Source organism: Falco cherrug, chromosome 2 (genome assembly GCF_023634085.1).
Source record: "Falco cherrug isolate bFalChe1 chromosome 2, bFalChe1.pri, whole genome shotgun sequence".
Classification (NCBI taxonomy): domain Eukaryota; kingdom Metazoa; phylum Chordata; class Aves; order Falconiformes; family Falconidae; genus Falco; species Falco cherrug.
Window position 1 is genome coordinate 44,272,621 of NC_073698.1, and position 22,863 is coordinate 44,295,483.

At 36.0% G+C, this 22,863-nt stretch overlaps 1 protein-coding gene across 1 annotated transcript in view; it reads left to right on the plus strand.

Moving 5' to 3' along the window:
- PIBF1 (progesterone immunomodulatory binding factor 1) overlaps positions 1 to 22,863 on the plus strand; it is a 121,322-nt gene that overhangs the window by 12,864 nt on the left and 85,595 nt on the right. Inside the window, exons 6-10 of the mRNA XM_055702767.1 lie at positions 6,818 to 6,951; positions 8,976 to 9,084; positions 13,450 to 13,631; positions 17,941 to 18,066; positions 21,915 to 22,013. Coding sequence (XP_055558742.1) covers positions 6,818 to 6,951; positions 8,976 to 9,084; positions 13,450 to 13,631; positions 17,941 to 18,066; positions 21,915 to 22,013 — 650 coding nt within the window. The remainder of the gene's footprint in view (positions 1 to 6,817; positions 6,952 to 8,975; positions 9,085 to 13,449; positions 13,632 to 17,940; positions 18,067 to 21,914; positions 22,014 to 22,863) is intronic.

Consider the following 22,863-nt stretch of genomic DNA (forward strand, 5'->3'; position numbering starts at 1 on the left):
GAGCTAAAATATATGCTTAGCCAAAATCTTTCTATTAACTACTGATGGCTTGGGGAAGGAGGATTTTGTTGGCTTTTCTGGCTGTTCATGGCCGACAGAAAAGGTTTGAGTAAGTTTTATATGTGCAGATATTCACCAAGAAATAAAGTCATGAGAAATATGAGAGAATTGAGTATAGACTCATAGGAAAGTCTGTCTAGCCAACAAAGAATTTTAAAATTTTAAAGGAATATCCAAACTTGTCTAATATGTTAAGCCAACTCTGGGAAAATTTAAATGTGAAATTAATTCATCAGATAAAGACAACCATTGCCTAACATCAGCTATGTTATTTTGTGTCCAGATGGCTGTAGTCCTTAATTTGGTCAAAGGAAATGATCTCTGATTTTACTGTTCTTGTTTTGGAGTGTGAATGTGAGACACTTAGATTATTTGGTTTTCTCTGCTCTTGTGCCTTTATGTACTGTTTTGTGAGAAAGCAAAGCAGCAGAGTTTTATTCTCTGAATGCTATTATGATGAGCCCCCAAACCTGCTAAATCTTTTTCTAGCTACATGCTGCCATATTTTACTTTTTTGTTTGTTTGGGGTTTTTGGGTTGTTTTTTGAGTGTTGGGTTTGGGTTTTTTGCGGGGTGGGTGGGTGGGAATACAGGAGACACAAAACAGAAGACAAACAAAACTCATTTTTGACACAACAGCTCAAGCCTGGCACAAAAGTGAGTGCAGTGGCCTGGTACTGTGGTCTGTCAGACATCTGAGTTTATAAGCATCCAGCTGTACCAACTAGGAAGCTTGATTTTGTAAAAATTGAATTGTCAGTGTAGCCTTGTAGAAACTAATTTTCTAAGATTTGACAAATCTACATGTTCTTTAGGAAATTCGTTAATTTGTATTAGGAAAACTTATTTCTGACTTCAGGGAATAAAAGACATGTTTAAAATGTTTGTCATCTGTATTTGTACTTTAGGTATATGAAAATATATTTTGTTAGGTCAGAAGGGGCAGAAGGTCCAAAGTATCTTATTAGCCTCTGTTAGCACTCATGTAATTCTTAGTAAGCTGAGGAGTAAGATCACTAAAACTACAACTTTCTAACAGAGTTGTCTTCTTGATGGTCTGTTGCTGCTCTGAGTTAGCACTTAATCAGTCTGCTGAATCTGTAACACAGACCCAGTAAGAGTGGGGAGCTGCTTCTGACTACTGGTAGCAGAGAACAGTGTGTGAGGACTGATTTCTAGCACTGGAATATCATCTGATAAACACAGCTACTGTCAAAAGATCTTTGTCACCGCTTTCTGTTTTTAAAGTAGTCAGTAAAGTGGTTCTGCAGTACTACCGCTAAGTTAAAGGCTCTCTGCACACAATTGTTGCATCTGTGATTTAGACCAGCATGGTTCCTCTGATTCTAGGTGCAGCAGCAACCCTGGGGGTGGTGGTGGAGGGGGTGGGGTGCAGGCAGTGGAACTCTTAAAAGGAATATTCTTGTACTGCACTGCTGGCACATCTGCTACCAAATGCACAGTACACCTCCTTTTACAGTGCTCAGTAACAAAGTACAAATAATGTTGGCACCATCACCTTTGGAGGTAGAGATACAGAAAAAAGTCCAGCTATAGTGTTGTATTACCAGGAGCTTCCCAGAAACAAACCCACCTTCTGATGTGTGTGTTCCCATGCTGAACATCAGTATACTATTTTCAGAGTTGCTTGCTTCCAAAGTGGTTAGAATCTTCCCTCAAACGGATGTAATATACTACTCGTGTGTTTCTCTCAAGGCCGGGAGAGAGTCAGAAGAAAAATCTGCCCCTCTTTGTAGCTCTAGACGATTAAATATTGCTTTCTTCTTCTGGCTGTGAGTTTCATGGCAATGTTTTTCTGGCATTTGGTCTTGATACAGTTTTATCAGGGCTTCCTTTATTTTTTATTTTTTTTTCTGTGAGGTAGCCTTCAGGACTTGCAATCAAATTTATAGTATGACAGTTATCTAAAAGTTATGGTTAGCCTAAAGACAAAGCTGGATCTATGTAGGACAAAGATCTCTTCTAATACCTCATCTCCGAATTGGGATTAGTAGCTGTCAGGCTTTGCTAGACATACCTAACAATTTTCTCTATGATAATATTTCCCAGCTGGAGGAAAAACATTTCTATAGTCTTCAAAGAATGAACTAAGCTATTGCACTGAAAGGATCACTTGGCATTAGATGTATCTGAATGTTGTAAAATTGAGGCTACTGTTGCTACTCCAGAAGGACTGTGTTCCTTAAGATTTCTTTTGAAGTTTGCACATCTGTAATTAAAGACTGCACTCTGGAACCCTTCCCCTGCCCCCTGCCCCCAGTTCTTTCAAGAAGTGCTTTGATTACTTGGACTTCATGTCTCTAGAAAGGACAGATAAGGCCTCAGTCTTAGATGCCTTCTTTCCTTCCTTATTATTAATATTTATCTTGTTCATGAAAAAAAGCTGCAAAGAAAACTGTTCTACCAATAGCTGTTAGCTTGGGGCAGCAGTTTAACATTTGCCAGACTCAAGAAAACATGTATCTATGAGAGTTCCCTTTTCCATCCAGTGTCTCTCTACCTCTTTTGATATATAGCTATGGTTTGTATAGACTGCTAGTTGTTGTTCAGAAGTACCAAATGGCTAGTCTCTAATGCAATGATCTCAAGTATCCTTTTCATCTGAGAACATTTCACTGTGAAGGATCTAGTCAGCTCAGATCCAGAGAGAAAGAGCTTTTTATTCACTCTACTTTCTTTTGCAATAGAGGCACTTATGCCAAAGCTTTTCTTTCTTACCTTACTTGCAGAGCTTTCCTATTTTGGAAGTAGCTCAACATTTTTGTTTGTAATTTTTAGTGGCAGATAATGTCCGTGAGAGATTACCAATTTCATATAAAAATATTAGAAGAGATGTCTTGCTCATCCAGTTATGCATAACTTCTTCCTAATATTTGGGCAGTTGTATTCAAATAATGTATTGACTAATAATTTTTGAATGCATACCATGTAAACAGATTAAGAAAAATGTCACTTTACTAAGTAGCAGCACTTCATCCAAATAACTTGGGGGAATTGGTTTTCACATCACAAAAGTATGGTAGCTTTACATTTGCTCAGGGGCTTTAGATACCTTAGGATATGAAAAGAAAGTGCTGGCTTGTGTAAATGACGTTTCACAGATGAAGTTCTTTTTAAATAAGTTTTTTAAAAGCAGGATCACTATCTTCCACAGGCTTGTCTGTATACAGTGTGAAGAAGTCATGCTACTTCTGGCGATTGACTGATTAATCTTTTCCCTGCATTTCTGTTGTTTATCTTCTTATCCCCAAAGGCTTTTTGAAAGATCATCTAATCCCTACCATGTATTATATGTCACTAACTTCATTCAAAAAGTATGTCACCCAATTTTTGTACTTGAAATTTAGATAGCAGTCACTGAAATGAACACGTATAAGCTGCTATTAATTCCAGATGGAGGATGACAGTGAAGCTTAATATCATAAAACTGAGGTCTGTCATTAGATTTTTAGTTTCTCTACCAGTTTGGGTTTTAAGTGGTGCAGATCAGGCAAGTTCAGAATCTTCTTGCTTGAAACATCTGTTGACAGTGTTTGTAAAACCAAATGGAAGCACTTCTTGTAAGGACTGGTTTACATCTCTGTAGAAACCACCTGTGCAGGTTAATACTGGGTCTCTTGGACAGCTCTGTTAACAATTTCTTTAGGCAATGTTTACCTACCCATCTTGCACAGGACAGGTTTGTTTAACCACCTCATCTGTCTGAGTTGCTACTCTGCAGTAGCAAAAATTAGTAAGAAGCTGAAGAAAAGCCCTGCAGTGTTGGCAAGATCATTGCAATCACATTCCGTGTGAGGATGCACTGTTTGTCCTGTAATTTTTTTAAGGTCTCTGGGCTTACTTAAGTTATTTTTATTTATTGGTGTTATTTCCAGGACCTCATTCACATCCTTGAAGGTGCTCTGAATCTTGATCCTTTTAAAGACACCCTTTTTGCTTCAGCAGGACAAAGCTGTTTATCAGGACTTCCAAGATATCTCTTGGAAATAAATTGAAAGATAAAGTTGTTCTATTATAGAGATCTTAAAATCAATTCAGGCTATATGGACATTGTTACAAACTAAATTAACTTCATCCCATGTAAAGCATGGCTTATTCTTCCTGAGCACAGGCAGCTTGATTGTATGTCTTTAAGATGTATTGCTTATATAAGTCTAGAAGCTTGTGTATCTGCTAACTGGAGATAGGTGTACCATATAGGGCTTTTTGCATGTTAGCCTATAGATTGTTTATTAGCTTGCCTTGTCACATTTCTTCCCGTGATTAAAATACGACTTTGGCACCTAAAAGATTAGGTAGTTGGAAAACAGTGACCTATGCGGTAGAATTAGTATTCTTCAAGAATTATAGTAAATCTTTAAAAACCAAACCAAATAAAATAAACCTCATTTCTTTAACTATCTGTTTAACAGTTTGATGCTTTAGGTATGTGTTAGTATCACTTTTCAAAAGTAGAATTTATCTTCCCTCCCCTTTCCTGGAGTTTTCATATTGTTGCATGCCATTAATGTGACATTAACAGCTGATCTGTTAAATGAAATTCAATACCTGGTTTAGGTATCAGGGATCAGAAAGAACTGATTTTGTAGATATTTTAACTGTTCTGTTAATTGGTGCTTTAGAGCTCTTTATGACAATTTTGTCCAGAGGTTAACCAATTTAATTTTATAGTTTTGGTAGTTGCCTTCTAGCTGCTAAATGTGTAATACTGTAGGAGCTCAATAGCCCACTTTGTGAAGAGCGTATGAATTCCAGTGTGGTGTTAGCAGCAGAATGGCACAGGATATCCAACAGAGGAGTTGTACCCAAACTCCATCTTTCAATTTGCACTTAAAATTTAAGTGCCCTTACCACCATTTCCTATTGCAACATAAGTCATGTTTGCACTGTATAACAGGCTATCTGCACCTGTATATTACATATTTGAAACTCTAGCTAACTTGTAGATAACACCTTTTAAAAACACCTGACAGAGGCTTTACCATTATGGTAATGCCATCTTTATAAATGATGGCATGATAATTAAAGAAGAAAGTGTTCTATAGTGTTAATTTGCCTAATGTATATCAATTAATCAGGGTAAGCATAAAAATAACCCATGCATACCAGTATGTTAGGATGAATAACAATCATGTCTTTAGAAGATGTGCTCTTAATTATATACCATCCAAAATCCTCATGAAAACTTTGTCAGTGTTGATTTTGTGATTGTGATCTAATGTGATTTTAGTGGAAGAAAAAATTACTAAATGTGTGAAATAGAAACCAAAAATTTCTTATTTATCAACAGAATAGTTGCAGTGTGTTTAGGAGCTTGGGGAGCTTTTCTGTGGTGTGTTACAAGAATTTAGGTGTGTTTTTTCAAGACTGTTTCTGTCAGTCTTTCAGTTTATGGTGCCTATGAGTTTGATCAGTGTTCTTTGTGTCTTTCTGTCTCTGTCCTAGATTGTTATCCTTGTGTTCATTCCTTCTAGGAAGCTGTATTTAGACGTCATCCACTCCATATATGCTGTTGTCCTAAACTTTTCTTGTCTATTAAAAACAAGCTAGACACAGTTATTATCCTCTCTTAAACGGTATAAAGCATGGATTTCAGTTATTTTGAAAAATTATGCACTCACACGATGTCCCTCACTGCAAAATAAATTTAATTTGCAGTGGCTAAATGGTTAGTTGAGTAGTCACATCTTAAGGCAGTGTTCACCTTCAATGAATAATACTGTAATGTCCATTCAGTATAACCAGATGGAATTACTGTTTTTCAAGCATCTATTATTGAACTTGCCATGTATCAGCCATAGCAGAAAAAAACCCAGAACTCTGCAGTATTCTGAGAACCAGAATACAGAAAAAATTTAGATGTCTAGGAGGTATTCTCAAATTTTTAACAAGCAACTGTTTTTGCTCTCCATCATTTTTCCGTAGTATAGGTGGGTGAGGCATTATTTTTAGGGAGTTTTTTTGGAAGGAAATTACTTAGTAGTACTTAGTAGCATTTAGGACAAGCAAGTAAGGTAGGTTTGTAAAAATAAATACCTACTTTGTAGAAAAATCTGAGAAATGGTTTCTAGATTGGGGATTAAGGTACAAAAGTCTGCTGTTTTCTTAGGAATCTCTCAAAGTATATGAGGAGGGAAAATGAAAATTAATGCTGCTAGACCATTAAATAAGCACCTTTTTTTTTTCTTTCCTTTTTTTTTTTTTTTTTTTTTTTTTTTTTTTAAACTTACTCCACCAAAGCTTTGGATGATATGCTTCAGCAAACGTAAGTTACTAGATATGATTTGAGAGTAACTGGCTGCAATTTTTCATATAATGACAGAAGTTGCCACACTCTCTGAACAACCAATACTATTTCTTCATTTCAAATGGACCAGCAAATATCTTCATAAAGAATCTTGTTAGAAAATGTTGTAAAGGTGGTGTTGACTTTTGTGCTCCTACTATAGGATTGTAGACCACTGGCTATCTATATGAGGGTCTTGGAAGTTGTGCTAATGGGCAAATGTGTTATAAAAAAATAGCTACATTAATCAACTATTTAGAATAAGATAAAAATAAGTTGAGTATCAGTATAGCTGGTTATTTGGTGATGTGTGCTAGATTTCCAAATACTGAGACAAATGAAAATACTACCACTTCAATATTCATAAGAGGTCTTCACAAAACTTAGTTGGTGATTGCTTTAAGTAAATATCACTATAGATGTGATCATGTGAAAATGTCTTGCCTTCTAGAGCTATGAAGATGAGAGGAGGAATCGGTCAGAGCTTGAAGTTAGATGCCAGCGTTTAACACTGGAGCTGGCTGATACCAAGCAGATGATTCAACGAGGTGATTACAGACAAGAGAACTATGATAAAGTAAAATGGTATGTATCTCTGTAATTCAAGTGTTCTACCAACATACAAATGTTAATAGATAAACTTCAACCTTGATTGACTTCTTAATTTGATTTTTAGCTTCTGCGCACCACAGATATTTTTCCTTACCTTAATCCACTAATGGCTCAATTATCTCCTGTAGTATATTGCAGTCATAAGATGAAGAACATTTTGAAATGCGATGCATCAAGTTATTTTCCTAGAAGTTTATAGATTTACTGTGTTTTCAGAAGAGCCTACCAGTCTCATTGCAACTAAAGAAGTAGGAGCTGTTGATGCCAAGCACCTTAGAACAAGTACTCTTCCCCCCTCCACCAGTTTAAAAGCACCCCCTAGTTTAAAAGCAATGACTTAACAAAAGGTCCTGTGCTCTATTGTGTGGTGCCTACACAGTGAATTAAGAAGGTAGGACCTTAAGAATTATATATACAATTTAAGATAATCCTTGTAACCATAAATTTGAAAGGGCTGTTATGAGAACTCTTTGTCAGAGAATCTTAAGATTACTTTAGGAATTGGTTTAACTTCAGGAAGATCCAGTATCTCTTCATTTTTAAAATACAGCTTTTTCAGTTTTAGTCTATGCTTCGAATGCCCATCTTGTAAACAATTGTGAAACAATGTAAATGGACTTCTTATAAATAAACTCAAAGACATATACTTCACAGTCCAGCTCCCAAATGGCTTTTTCAGTGTGCTTGCAAGTTTAAGAAACCTGGCCTTCAGCATATTTTATGGGGAATAGACTAAAAAATGGGGATTATGAATAGAAAACACCCTGTCAGCTCCTTAGTTGTTCATACTGAATGAACTCGGGCACAGTTACTGACACAAATGATTTTGCCACCAAGTCATTTGAAAGAGAGTCTGTCTTTTGGATAACTGTTCACAGCTATAAAACCTTGGAATCTACCTGGAAGCTTGCTGCAAATAGGATGGATTGATGCTATGGTTTGCTTCCCATGTGCAACTGCATCTTAATAAATGGATTGTAATAATGTTCATGTGAATGGCCCCAGTGTTTAACAGTGTACATTAAAAATAGTCTTCAGTTGAAAAAGACATGAATGAACGTGCCAAAACTATGAGTGAGTAGGTTGTATTCATCTGGGTAGGCACAGGCAAAGGGGAGGGGAGAGCACTGTGGGCTTGACCACATGAAGGTATTTGGGAGCATTGCAGAAGTTAATGACTTCCAGGCTCATTTCTGCCTTTAAAAATGACAGATCTTCTAGTTCTGGTGTACTAAGAGTTATCTCAGTGTAAAAGCTATGCTATACTTAATATAAAACTGTTTAGCTTTTTTTTCCAAACTGCAAGCCTATACTGTCTCATTCATTTTACTATTCTGACACATAAAGACATAGAGCTACTTTTTTGTGCATATGGAAAGCACTCTTATTCAGAACACCAATGTAATTTTTGCAGCTGTGTCATGTATATTTTAAACGTGAGAAGAGTAGTACAACCCTCTCTGGTATCAAGGGACTGTATACAAGGGAGAGTAGCAACTAAGAACAAGTATGAGTTGCTTTCTGTTTGATTAGGAAGATGGGAATGAAGTTGCTTTACTTTTTCATCAGACTTTAATATCTGCAAGTCTCAAGAGACTGTCATGGGAAATAGCATTAAAAGCTTGATAAAGATAAAGGGATGGACAAGGTACTTATGACTCATTGCGAAGAGGAGACATTTATAGCCCAAAGTTATACCAAAGAACAATCAGAGGAGTATAAAATAATCTAGGATGGGAATTCAGGTTTATTGTATTATAATTTAGGATTATTTTTTTAAATACTTAGAAATTAAGAACATTCTTTCATGTAATAAGATACTGTTGCAGGTGTTAATAACTAAAAAAGGTAAGATTGTCACTAATTGCCCTGTAAGTGACTGGTTGGAAGAAATCAAGAAATTTTCATGAACTGAAAAAAGGCTGAGAAATTACAAATGCACAGGAATCTTGTTCATTACACTTTATGCAACTAATAGTTTCACTTTATTTTAACAGTGAACGTGATCTATTTGAGCATGAATTGTCAGAACTCAGAAGAAAATATGAAATATTAGAGGTGTCACACAAAGCACAAGCTAAAGAAAGAAATGACTTATCCAAAGAGGTAAATGTGAAGTTCTTATTTCAGTAATTGTCTATTTCTTCACCTCAGGAATTTGATTCTTTGTCTAATCAAGTCTGTCAGGATCACCTGTAGGATCATGGGATAATAAGGTTAGAATGGTCCTCAGGAGACTAGCTGGTCCAACCATCCTATGCAGTGCAAAACCAGCTTATGTTGGGTTGCTTAGGGCTTTGTCAATTTTTTGACTATTTCCAAGGGTGGAGATTCCACAACCTTTCTGGACAATCTGTTGTAGTGTTTGTCTACTGTCTTTGTGAAAGTTTTTATAAAATCTAATCAGAGTTGTTGCACCTGCTTTTCTGTTGCCTCTTGTCCTGTCACTGTGCACTTTCAAGGGTCTGGTTCTTTCTGTGCGTTCCAGTTTGATAGGTGAAGATGATGAGATTTTCCCCACCCAGCTTTCTCTTCCAAAGGACGAAAAAAACCTGTTTCTCTCAACCTCTTGTACATTATGTCCTGCAGTCCATGACCATCTTGGTAGAGCTCTTCTGGTCTTGCTCCAGTATGTTAATGTACATCTGTATGAGGAATGCAGAACTGGACATAGCATACCAAATACAGTCTCACAAGTACTGAACATAGGGTAATAATAATTTTCTTCAACCTATTGTCTGCATTCTTGCCAATACAGCCTAGTAGGCACTTGACCTGCTTTGCTGCACACTTCTGGCTCATGTTCAGTTCAACTGATACTTGCCTGTCCAATCCATATTTTGCAAATTTTCCTGTAAAGATGTTATGGGAGATGGCTGAAAGCCATGCAAAAGTCCATGTAAATTACGTGGACAGCCATCCCCACAATCCCTAGAGCCAAATTTCTTGTGAGACTGTTAGGCACAGTTTGGCCTTGATAAATCCATGCTGGTTGTTTCCAGTCACCTTTTCCTCATATGCATGGATATGTTTTTCAGAGGATTTGCTTCATAATCTTTGCAGGAACCGAGATTAGATTTACCAGTCCATGGTTCCCTGAGTCCTACTTCTTGGAGGTGGATTCTGGTCATCAGAAACCTTGCTCAGTTGCTGTGATCCTTCAGACAGCTGGCCAAATTCACAACAGTGTTGGCTATCTCCCTCAACATTCGTCAAATGCTTTCAGTTTTTCCCTAGGCACATTATGTACATGCCATTTTCTTAGCTTATTCTTCCTTTGGCTTCAGCCTTCCAAACTCTGCCAATAAGCTCAGGAAACTGGGAGGCCCAAGGGCAAAATTTACCAGTGAAGGCTGAATGCTGTGAGTATGCTCTATCCCTCAAAAACTGCAAAACTAGTTATAACTTGCTTTAGCTCTTTCTGACCAACAGTGACAGCAGGGAAGAGCTGCTGTATGGCTTATGTTTTGTTGTATATGTTTTTTCTTGACATCAGTAGAATACATAGTTTTTCTTCTTTGTGACGCTCTAGTAAAATAATTGTTCAGTTGCTCAAAGTTTCCTTCACTTCATCTTTATAGAAGTTAGTTCCATGTCAGGAAGAAACTGCTGTTCCAGACCTCTTATTTCTGTGATACTGCATATTGACAAGAGGAACTCCAGTGCTGCTTCCCTTTTGGGCAGGACTATATACTAGATAGATAGATTGTTTTTTCTTTAATGTGTCTCCATTAGTCTTTGAAACACCTCTTCAGGCACAGAGGGGTTCTCATCTTTGTTAGGTTTCTGACAAGCTCTGATGCAGTTAGGTCAGTCACTTCAGTCAGATCTCAGTCATTGCCATTCTGGTAGCCCTGGTATTGCACAGGGGAATGTTTTTCTGCTGCTCCGAAGACATTCCAAGAGCCAGAGGCCTGTCAGGTCCAGAGAAACATTCCTTGCTGCTTCTCTGTTCAGTAATTCATTCATCCAAGAGTCACAAATTGTGTTCAGTGGTGGCTCCTCTACTGGGCATGTATGATAACTTTTTGGGTCAAGGGACTCAAAGAGAAACATATGTAGAGAATGTTTCCAGGTCCACTGCCTTGATCTGTAGGACTTTTGATGGTTTATAGCAGTACAGGCTACCATAACTCAATGTCCGTTTTCATTATTTCTGCATCTAAACTTTTTAAAGGGAGGATTGCTTCAGTGGTCCTCCAGGATTAATTATTCACCTTAAGTAATCTAGTTAGGATAGAATCATCCAAAACTATTGGAATCATTAAGGGATTTTTCCCTTCATCTGATGTAGTTGTAACTTTGCAACAGCTTTTTGGGAGGGAGAAGAAGCTTTTACTGAATCTCAAGAATTTTTATCAGTTTAGATCATTCTTGACTGATTATGAAATGGTTTGTAGCTTAGTGCAACTTTGATGCTAAAATAAGACTCTTTTTTTTAAGCAGTATTTCTGTATGGAAATCTTTCCAGGAAACATCAAAAGGAATAGAGTAATAATCGATTGGCTGTTTTGAATTAATTTTTGCATTTATTTTCTTAGTGTGATATGAAAGGGGTGCTGCCTGGGAAGGTTGCTCTTGACTTCTGCACTAATCCAGGCGAGAATCAAATGGAGGATCTTTGTGTGTTACCATTTCGACAGCTAAGTAAATGAGACTATGTCTGAGAGAATTCAGGGGAGATTGTCTCTCTGTATAACAACATTACTGATAAAATAGTGGCTATAACTACCACTTTAAGACAGCATTCACCTGTCTAATTTCACAGTTATCCATATTGATTCTCAGAAACACTAGGGAAGAAACTGAGTTTCTGTTAGAAAATATCTTTTATATTCTTCTCTTTTAGGTAAGTCTGAAGGCTTCGTTAGGTTATTCATTAATCAATGTTCTAGCATTGTAAGAGGACATGAAAATGCAGGTTTGTTCTCAGCATGTAACAATGGCCAAAAAAAGTATTGTCGTGTACATCAAGTTTGTATGTACACAGCAAGTACTATGGTGTACTAGCAGCAATGGCTTTTTTCATTAGCTTTATACTAAATTAATCTAAGAGGGAATAAAAGTAGCACTACTTCAAACTAAAATGCCAACTTCAACTGTATGATTGCTCAGACGTCCTTAGACCTTCCAGGAGATCTTTGTGTTATGTTGATACAGTATCACCAGATCTGTATTGGAAGAGCACAAGTCTTTACATAGTATTTATTCTGGGGGAGGAAGAGTTGGAGGGGTAGTAACTCCTAGTTCTCTTCATGTAGTAAACCATGTCTGTGTTCACTGTAGATATACATATAACCTGTTAAGAGAGAGAGAGGGAGGACAGATATGGTTTTTTCTTAAATAAAACAAAGTATAGGACAGGCAGTTATACCTCACCCTCTGTGGTGCTCAGCAAGCGGGCAGATGGAGAGAAGCACACCTCTAAGAGCTTTTATTTATGTATTTATTTATTTATTTATTTATTTTATGAATTCTCAGCTATTTAACTTGTTGCTCTGTGTCTTTGACTTTCATATCTCCTTTAAGTAATCTTTAGTCCTTTTATGACTCAGGAGGGCTGAATGTATACGATGTCTTTATAGCTTTGGGGGACATATTATTGATAAGTTATTGATTTATCATTCTTTGAACTTGGCACGTGATGGCCTCAGGAGCTCAAAAATGCAAAATTATTTAAGCTGATAAAGCTGTGTTTTGCTGTCATAGGTAAGGGGTTGGGCCACTGCACCCGTGCCATTATGCTCTGCGGCTGTTGTGTGACAGTGTTCACCTCGAATAGATGGAAACTACTCTCTTCCACATCGTGATGTTCTTGGAGTAGTAGAATTGACTGCTCTGGTAATTGGGAAGGCTGTTACAGAGACTCACAAGATACTCATGTCTCTAATTTGGCATCAGTTCAGCCTTCTGTATAGCAATGGAAGTTAAAATAAGAACCCTTGATGCTGGTCTGGAACATTACCTTGTCCACAGCAGTCGTGGTATACTTCAGTCCCAGAACTAGCAGTTTTACCATTTCTTTTCAGAGCAATAATCTCTGGTGCCCTTAAACTTTTCATTTCTGTTTCTCAGAGTGTTGTAGCCAGTAACACTCTGAGAAATGATGAGAGATTGGCACCAAGACTTGACATTGGTATTTCTGATGTAGTAGTATTCAGTACTATCACTATTCAATATTTCATTTGGATATTGGCTATTTGAATACTGCGGAAGATTAAAGGACACTTTATCTCTTTTTTCAGGTTCCAGCTACCAGAAATAAATAATGAAAATGCTTAAAATTATAATCTTCTTAATCTTTTTCAGCATAAAGCTTCACCAACTTACTCGTATTAAACATGTTACATAGGGGTTTTTGGTTCAGGTGATTTCACAGAAGAGATAAAATGAAAACACTTATATGTGTACATAGGTTAAATATTTATCTTGAAGTTCATGTTGAAGTGTTCTTTTTAATGCCTTTTATAGCTGGCAACCACACAACAATCCCTCAGCTTATTGCAAAAGGATAAAGATTATCTTAATCACCAGAACATGGAGCTCAGTGTTCGCCGTGCTCATGAAGAAGATCGTCTTGAAAGACTTCAGATTCAGCTAGAGGATACTAAAAGAGCTAGGGAGGAAATGTATGAAAAATATGTTGCATCTAGGTAAGTTATTGTGTGTTCTCTTCTATCAGTAGACAAGTTATTTAACTGTTTTGCCTTGTTTCTTGCACAAATCCTGTTTAATTAGAAATAATATTGACTTTCAGGAAGCTAGACCATATTTCCGTAACTAGCAACAGAACATTTTTTTGAGGTCTTAGTGTGTATCAGGAAATATTTTTTTAAACTTGTGATGTAAGACCATAGTAGTGAAGAGTCAGCATTGAAAGTTTAAAGCAAGTATTCTCTTAGGTGTATATAGAAGGTTATGGATGTAACTAGTAAATTACAAGAGACAAAAACTCTTTAAAGTGCGTACGTTACATATCTTCCTTCCCTGCTGGCCCCCCCTTCCTGTCCCCTGCCCCCCAAACGACCTTTATTGAAAACAGGGGTATTTGAAAAACAATCTGCAGGATTACTGCAAAATAAAATATATTTAATTTTTACAAATCTTTAAAATGGGACATAGTATGTTTCGTATCAGGTATTAGAGCTATCAGTCTTTCATACCTCAGGTTTGAATACAGATTATTTAAATGTAGCCTTGAGAAATAGGTTGATCATTGTGTGCTTGACACAGTGGTAAATAGTTTCAAATTCTTATGCCATTTGAATTGGTATAGATACACATATGGGGTGTGGCACAGGAAACACTATGCTATTCAGCTACATATCTTGCTACGTATGTAATACTATGTTAGAAAATTTCATAGAATCATAGAGTATCTCAATTTGGAAGTGACCAATAAGGAGCATTGAGTCCAACTCCCTGTTCCTCATAGGACTACCTAAAACTAAATTATATGACTAAAAGCATCATTCAATTTCAAACCACATTTAACTTGAATTCTGAATAAGAAAAATTTATCTAGTTCATGTTACTTTCCTACATCTAGATTCCAACAAATATAATTTCAATATATATCCCAAAATTACATCAAATATTTGCATGTGTATACTTCAGTAATGAACACAAAAACATTTTTTGGTTATTAGTGTCCTTTACAAAAACAGCTTTGGATTGAATGAATAAACTTAGAGTATGAAGTAGGTTCAGCTTCTCTTCAGCTGCCTCCCGTTTGAATCAAGAAGATGGAACTGCAAACAGCATCTATAAATCTTGTGTCCTTGTACAACTAAGATAGTGTGCTAATATGACTCCCCTGTAATACAACTAAAAGACAAATTGTTATATAAATGGAAATAGAAGAGCACTTTACTGAAATTATCAGCTATGGAGTTCCATCCCATATCAGAAGGGGTTTTAATACTATTTTTCCTTTCAAAACTTAAACTTTTTAAAATTTGTTTTCATATATATCTCGGAACTATGCTTACATGGAACTTCTGCATTTTAAATACATGTTTAGGACTTGCCATTAAATGGGGTTTTAAAAAATCACATAGGTCTAGACAGTCTTCCTCTAGAAATGTGCTTGTAAGCAGTCACTCTTGTAGCTAGATTTCTATTTCTAGAAAACCACTGTGAGTCCTTATCCTGTAATAATGACGCAGAGGTGCTTTTACAGAGGTGTCTTTATTTGAGGAACCTAGAAAGAGACATATGTAGCTTGCCTCTACCACAGCTTGGGATACTGTGCAAGCCTGCTTCACTGTCCTCTGGAATATGAGAGGTCTCTGTCTCTTGCATTTTGATACCAACAAAAGAGAAATTCTGTGACTCTTACTTTGCCTTTAGAGATCTTGATATTGTCACTGGGATTCTGTACTGTTAACAAATCTCTCTCTTGACATCATTGGTATTGGAGAACCCCTTCATGATGCTAATTTTCATAGGACAGATATTAACTGCAATGAATAGTGCAGGTATGTCTTCTCTCCTCTAGTGACCATTATTGTCTTATGCACAGACAATGCATCATAGCAGAGAAGACAGTGTAGTGTACGGAGCAGCATGTGTAGCACTGCACTGCACCTTGGGCAGCCTAGGTTTTATTCAAGGTTTCACTGCTGACCTGCTGATGAACTTTGAATATGTCACTTCATAATGTAAAATGTAAAAATGTTAATATAAGATTTCTCTTGTAAAATGGGGGTAGTAGAATACTTTTGTGAAGTGATTTAAAATGTCATCTGCAATATTGCAGAAGCTGTCCCTTCTTTATATTTTCCCACACATGTGTACACACTTTGTGTGCATCTTCCAAGACTGCATCCCAATTTAAACTGTTCATCATATCTGTGTTAGGTTTCTTATAGAGAGCTCTACAGAATCCTATTTATTTGTTAGATAAATTAGAGAGGTACAAAAATAAAGCAGGAGGAAACTGTACCTACTAAGACACACTTCAAAATAGGTTGAGATTGTGCCAAGATGAATGGCAGAAGCTCATAGCTACAGTTCTTTGGAATCTATGTGTAAGCACGGACCAACAAAAATTATTTCCCTTTATATGTTCAATCTTAAAACACAGTCCCTCATTGCATTGAGATGCTCAGATCGTGTTTAGTTTATTCACAATATAAAGCCTTACTAATAGTAGGCCTGGAAAGAAGCTCATTAAATCCTGCAGCCTGAAGAAGACAAAACAACTTGGTAAGGCAAACACATTTTTAATTGCTGCTTAAGCAGAAGACCATAACAGCAAGTCAGGAATAAAAATCACAAAGGATCGTCCTTTGCTTCAGCAGCAACTCAGTTGGTGTTTATTAAAAGGCATTGGAAGAGCAGTCAACATATACTGGGAATATGCCCTTTACTCCACAATTTATTTATTTTAGTCATCGTAATAAAGATAAGGTGTCACTTCAAACTGTCTTCTGGTGACATCACTGTGGGTGTTCAAAACTTTTCCACATTCTTCTACGTTTTTCAGTGAACCTTCCTGACTTTCAGCAGTCTTGCTATGGGAGGGAAGGTGTAATTTCTGCTATGACAGAATATTTTAGCAAATTGTCTAAGTACCAAGAAAATGGTATTGCTCATTGATTCTGCACATAAGAGTTGTATCCAGAGGTCCTGATCATTAGCATTCCTTTTTTTCTTTTTTTGCCTACATATTGTGCCCTATAACACATAAAGAATATTAGATGTTTCTAATGTTTGGGGGGGGGGGGGGAGGTTTATAATAAACTTTTCATTGTATCAAAGATCTTCATAAAGTATTTCGCTGTAGTGTGGTGTGATCGAGGAAGGAGAGGGGATAAATTTACTTTTGCCTTGAAAGGTCAGCTGAAATTCAGTGTCTCAATAAAAAGAAAACAGGGAAACTTGTATAGCAAGCATTCTGACATTTAAATATTTTGGAGCTTTTACTTAACGTGGAGGAGTGTTTAACCAGCTCAAGTAGCGATTTCTAAAAATTATGGGCTATCACAGTTTGAAATCAGAAGAAATCTAAAGCTTAAAAGGCTTGTAAATGCATATTTCTTCATAAACGTGGTTTTATTTCCAAACATGTAATTTCTATCAGTTGCTTCATTGCTGATTGATTATTCTTGAACATTAACTAGATGCTATAAAATTTTAACATTCCTTAGCTGTTAAGTACTTACAAGATAAACCTTTTTTTATGGTTTTGTAGGAGAAATTCTTCATGGGTTTCCCTGCGATCTGTCACGGGCTTCAAAGTTGTAAAAACATGTCAATATTACTCTAAAATTAAATTATTTTATCCTGGAATATTCTGATATCTGCTGCTTAAAAGCTTACATGTGTATTTTAATTAATTAATTTGTATGTCACATTGACAGGATAAATTCCCAAATCTTAGAAATTTTTTTTGACTTCACAAATCTCCACAGCATGTAATCTTCAGTGTTGCTTGTGATGTTTTTTGCTCGTTTGAGGTGCAAATAGTATACAACAAAGTCTTGTAGTAGCATAGCAGTATTGTAAGTTAGCAAGTTAACCAACCCTTATCCAGTGATGAAGAAGCTATAAAAGTTTGGAAAGTGAGGAAACTAATTATTATTTTTTTCTTTTTAAGCAGTTAATGAATATAAACACTCATGTAGAGACTGACAAAGAATTTTTGGAAGAATGTTAAGCATAATGTTGCATCATTAATCAATGTCAAATTACTTTCTTAAAAAATAAACAGGATGCAGAAAGCTTTTATTTATTCCCAATTAAATATTATTTATTCCTATTGTTTTTTACTCAGTTTGTATGACAAATAAGCTAATATGTATTTCAAGCAATTTGGGAGGAAAATGAATAAGTATTAAAACAGAATGTAAAATCAGGAAGCTCTCTGCTCTACTTGTACAGCTGTACCTGAAGTTTTGATATTTTGGCCAGTGTAATTAATTTTAAGTTCCCATGTTGTGTATTTGTTTGTTCCAGAGATCACTATAAAACAGAATACGAAAAGAGACTGCAGGAAGAGTTGGAAAAAATAAGATTGAAAACAAATCAAGAAATGGAGCAACTAAGAAGCACTTCAAAAGAGATGTATGAACGTGAAAACAGGTAGATAAGATACAGGCAGTAACCTAATTAGGGCAAAAATGGCTTGTACTTGTACTGTTTTGTGCTTAGTTATAATCCTAGTTGACTTCTAGATAAACATTAGTGGTTCAAAGTTTGTTTAGATGTATAGCGTTAGTTAGTTAATACAAAATGTGTTGGTTTACTTGTCGTGGAATAGAGGTAATCTTGAAACTGCCAGGAAACCAGAAGAGGTGGTGTTGATGCAGAAAGTAAAGCAGAAAAAAATGAAGGGAAACCAATAAAACTTATGCCTATCTAAAATAAATCTATTTGAGATTGTTTACAGTATTGATTAAAAAAATACTCTTTTCGTGTGAATTATTATAAAATTGCCATTTGAAGAAGATCCTAGTCCTGCAAAGACGTGCATATTGATTTTGTATGTGTGTCATCTTGTTGAATTCCATGGAGTTACATGCAGTGTTAGGTACATACATAAGCCTTTTGGGATATAAGGGTTTGGACTTTTGGTGCTGGATTTTTTTTTGAGCTTGTTTTTTGCCCCTTTTATTTCTTTAAAATGGGACCAGTGCTTATTAATTCATTATAATTTCATTGTAAATGTCCTGAAAGTGTCTTGTGTAGAGCAGGAAATGACTGTAGTAAAAAGACATTTGTGGCATCAGCATCTGTTCCTCTGACAGGTAGTTTTGTTACCACTCAGAAGAGTGAAAAAAGAACATGACTCCTTCTGTCTGTCTTCCAGTCAGCTGAAAGGTTCTGATTTTAAAAAAATTACATCATTGTGTAGTTTTGTAAGTGTGAGTAAAATATATACACACACATGCATATACACCACTTCCTGTATACACATTTATTTTGAATTACAAGGTAAACCTCCACTCTTCTGGAGATTTTACAAGGATCTGTGTATCATTGAGAAAGCTAGTGAAATATATTTAATTTGTATCTGGAACCAATTTACGGAAGTTTGGTTCCTCACTGAAATAAGGATTTACATTTCAGAAGCAATTTAGATTTGATTTCTTATTTTGCATAAAAAGGATTTTTAACATATGCTCTTTTTATGAAATGCTAAATAATTCCACCGTGAGACAGTACTTCCCAGACTGAGGTGCCTCTCAACAGGAAAACAAATGAAACTCTAAATAGTGGGCAAAGCAGTTTGCAGTAAATTTGTGTGATGTGATGAGATGCTGATTGTGACTGAAAATAAAGCTAAGATCCTGTTTTCATCTTCAGGCTCAAGGCATGGAATGGTATTACAGCTAAACTAATGTAATACTCAGTTGCTCTTACTCCCTAGCATTTTGCCAAGCCTGATGGGCTTGATGTTTCCTTTGAATTTAATGGCTCTTATTTTACACTTGGATGAGTCAGTTCAAGAAGCTAAAATGTGGAGGTGGGAACACACACCAATAAAAAGGTGATGCTTTCATTCTTAAATTTATTTGGGATCAGTTTCACTTGTTTGGTTGTAGTAAGCATTGGCTGTGTTTGCATTAGCAAGCATGAATGAATTCACAGAGCATGTGAATATCTGCATGAGGTTGGACTTTGAGTTAGCTGTAGTCTGTTCCCATAGATCAAACACAATTTAGTAGCTTTGAGCACGTTAGATGCTCTCCCTGGGCACATCTTCTGACTTGGTTCAATCTGGCTGGAATCCAATTTGTGCACTCTAGAATAGTTTTGAGGTGTAAACTGAAGTGCAATAAATGGCAGTTATTAAGTGGTTTATTTCAAAAGCTAATATAGATATCCTTGTGCTTCTGCTTCTCCTCTGCTCATCCCACCTTTTTTTTTTTCCCCATACGTGTTCATGAATCTGTAGGTAGTATTTCTGTCCCATTTTAGAAGGGTACTTTCATTTGTATGTTAGACTTGCTAGATACCTGATGGTCCATATGGCCTGTATGTGAAGCCATCATATAGGTGGTTTACCTTTTTTAAAATTGCAGTCACACAATCTGAAAACTGGCCGTGTTGCTAATATGGTTCCTAGCTCTGTTAAAATGCTTGTTAAATCACATCTGTGATTATTATCTGGTTGGTTAAGTAGCACCTCATGTATCTTTTTTCCTTCTATTGCATTTTCACTTGATTAGTTGTTCAGTTAAGCAAAGTAGTTTATTCTCTAAACGAGTATATCTCCTACCATTTTATTTTTATCCCACTTCTATTACTCTAGTCTTAAGGATACAACATTGCACTCCTATTCTGAGACATAATACGTTTGATCTTAATGCGGTTAACAACACTAATTGCCATGTTCTTATAGTTTGGTATGAGTTAGTTTTAAAGAATCTACTCTCAAGATAAGTCCCTGAATTTCATTGGTAAATTCTGTAGCCCAGTAACTCAGTTTTTAGAGAAAATTTTGTTATCTTTCTCTCATAGCCAGTTAACTGTTGCATAATTCTGATGTTGATTCTTTGTAAGTAACTATTTCCTATTCATATGAATTACTTTGAGTTCAGAAAAGTACCATTTCCTTGGTCCAGAAAAATCTTTCATCCAAAAATTATATACCTTTAGTGTGGCTAAAATGACCTAGGATAACATTACGTGGGCTTAATAATTTTCCATTTGCTGCTATTATCTTGACTTTTCTCTTTTCCTCAAAATTTGCCTGGAACTGTAATTTCACTTTGCTTAAGGTAGAAAAACTCCTAGGGGGGAGCAGGGGAGAAACAACTTCAGAGGGAAGAGCTTGGTTGCATTTACATTAATAGGTTAGTTCAGATGAAGAATGTGACTTTGAAGTGAAATCCCCTAGTCATTGCTGCTTGCCCTGGTTTCGCTTGCCTAACAGTTTGTGCTTGGATTTGTGGTATTGTGCCCACATTTGTAGGGCATGAACAGGATCCCCTTCAGATGAAACAGAATTGAAAGGAGTCTTTAAGATCATCTAATATATTCCAAATGCTAGTGAGTGTTCAAGTCAAAGAAACAAACCAGGAGTAAAGTAAAATCCTCAAGAACAGTCAGAACATAGGTGTCTGGTGCTCAACAACCAGTGTTCACTCTGCAAATTGGTGGTTACTGTGTTGCACTAAATAACGGAGATACAGTTTATAAGCACTCCTTGAGCAGTACTTCCATTTAGTTTATTGCTGTGTTATGCTACAGGCAGACTACAGATTAACAGACTGTTAATACCTATGTAATTTTTTAACACAAATTATGTAGCATTCTTCATATCATAGTATTCTCGTTTGTGTCAGTGAAATAATAATCAGGTAGTTTACAAGTCTTGACTGATGCATGGTTAAAAATTTGAAAAAGTATAGATTAATTGCAATAAAATTTTTGTGTTTGTTTTATGGTTCTATGCAGATCAAAAATGATGCCAGCAACAGAACCCAGAATGAGACAGCAATGATATGCAATAACCTATGTTCAGGCTAATTAGCCAGTTAGTTTGTATGTGGAAGTAGGATTTCTATCCCTAGCTAATCTTTTCCTGCTCTATCATAAAAGTTGTGAATCATATCAGCTAGGAGGACAGCATTCTCCTAGCTATTAGTGAAGTACCAAGCAAAATTATTGGAATTTATTTAATTCATACAAAAAATAAGCAATTTATTGTTCTACTATTCTAGAATTATTCATATGTTTCTACATATAAATAGGTGGCTTGGTCATTGTTTTTAAAATTTCAGAACTGGAAACTGCTGGTATATATGAAAGTAATCTGAAGTAAAGTCTCTGTGATGAATAGGAATACAGATAGACGAACCCCTTTATCATTCTATGAGAACTGAAGAAGGTGGTATTGAAGTTAAGATCAGTCTGTAGTAAGTCATGAACTAAAGCAGTCTTTCCTAACAGATGCTTGACAGAATAACTTTTGTTTCCTTCAGAAATCTGAGAGAAGCAAGAGATAATGCTGTTGCTGAAAAAGAAAGAGCAGTTATTGCTGAAAAGGATGCTTTAAGGAAATATGATCAACTATTAGAACAGTAAGTATCTTTCAAACTGCATATAGAAAAATCTAAAGGTATAACTATATATTTCAGGAGTTTTAGGTAGGAGGAATGACTACTTTGGCTTTCTGCTTATAAATTGAATTACAAACATTTTGTTTAAATGAAGTTACAGATTTACTTCTAGTAGTAATTTTTGCTGTTACCAGTGCAGTAACAATATGTAAGTTTGATTTTTCTTTGATCCTGCAAAGACAAGCAAATATAATTATGCATCTCATAACAAGAATGTGGATTTCATACTGTACAGTAGTAATGGTCAAACTCCAAACCTGTTCTGTTGGGTTTTTTCTTTAGTTGAAAGTAGAAAATTCTTGTATGATGACTTCAATTAATAGTTTTTGTAAACTGTGTATAGAGAGCAGTAGTCATGAACAGTTACACATGCTACGTTTCATTTCTTACTGCTGTCTCTTCTCAGTCTTTCATGCCATGTTTAAAATATAGCGTCTATACAAATGTACTATTCTATATGTACTATTCATACGCAGAAGGAAACTGACTGATTTTCTACCTGTTTACAAGCAGTCTTATTATCCTGTTTCTAATTATAAGTAGTAATCTGTTAAAAAGTTGTTAACTTAAGCATAGCCACAAATTAATTAAAGCTTTTGATTTTTATGTATAACTCCTAAATTGCAGTGGTGGTGTTACTGAAGGAGTAGCATTGCCTAAGGACTGAAAGAACGTCATTGCTAACTAGTGGTGTGAAACAATACAGGTAGTTCTAGAGCAGAAGAGGTGAGTCAGAGGACTTGATATGCGTGCTGAGTTTCAGGGGTTTGACTTCAGATTACTTCTGGTTCAGGCTGAATGGGCCCAAGGG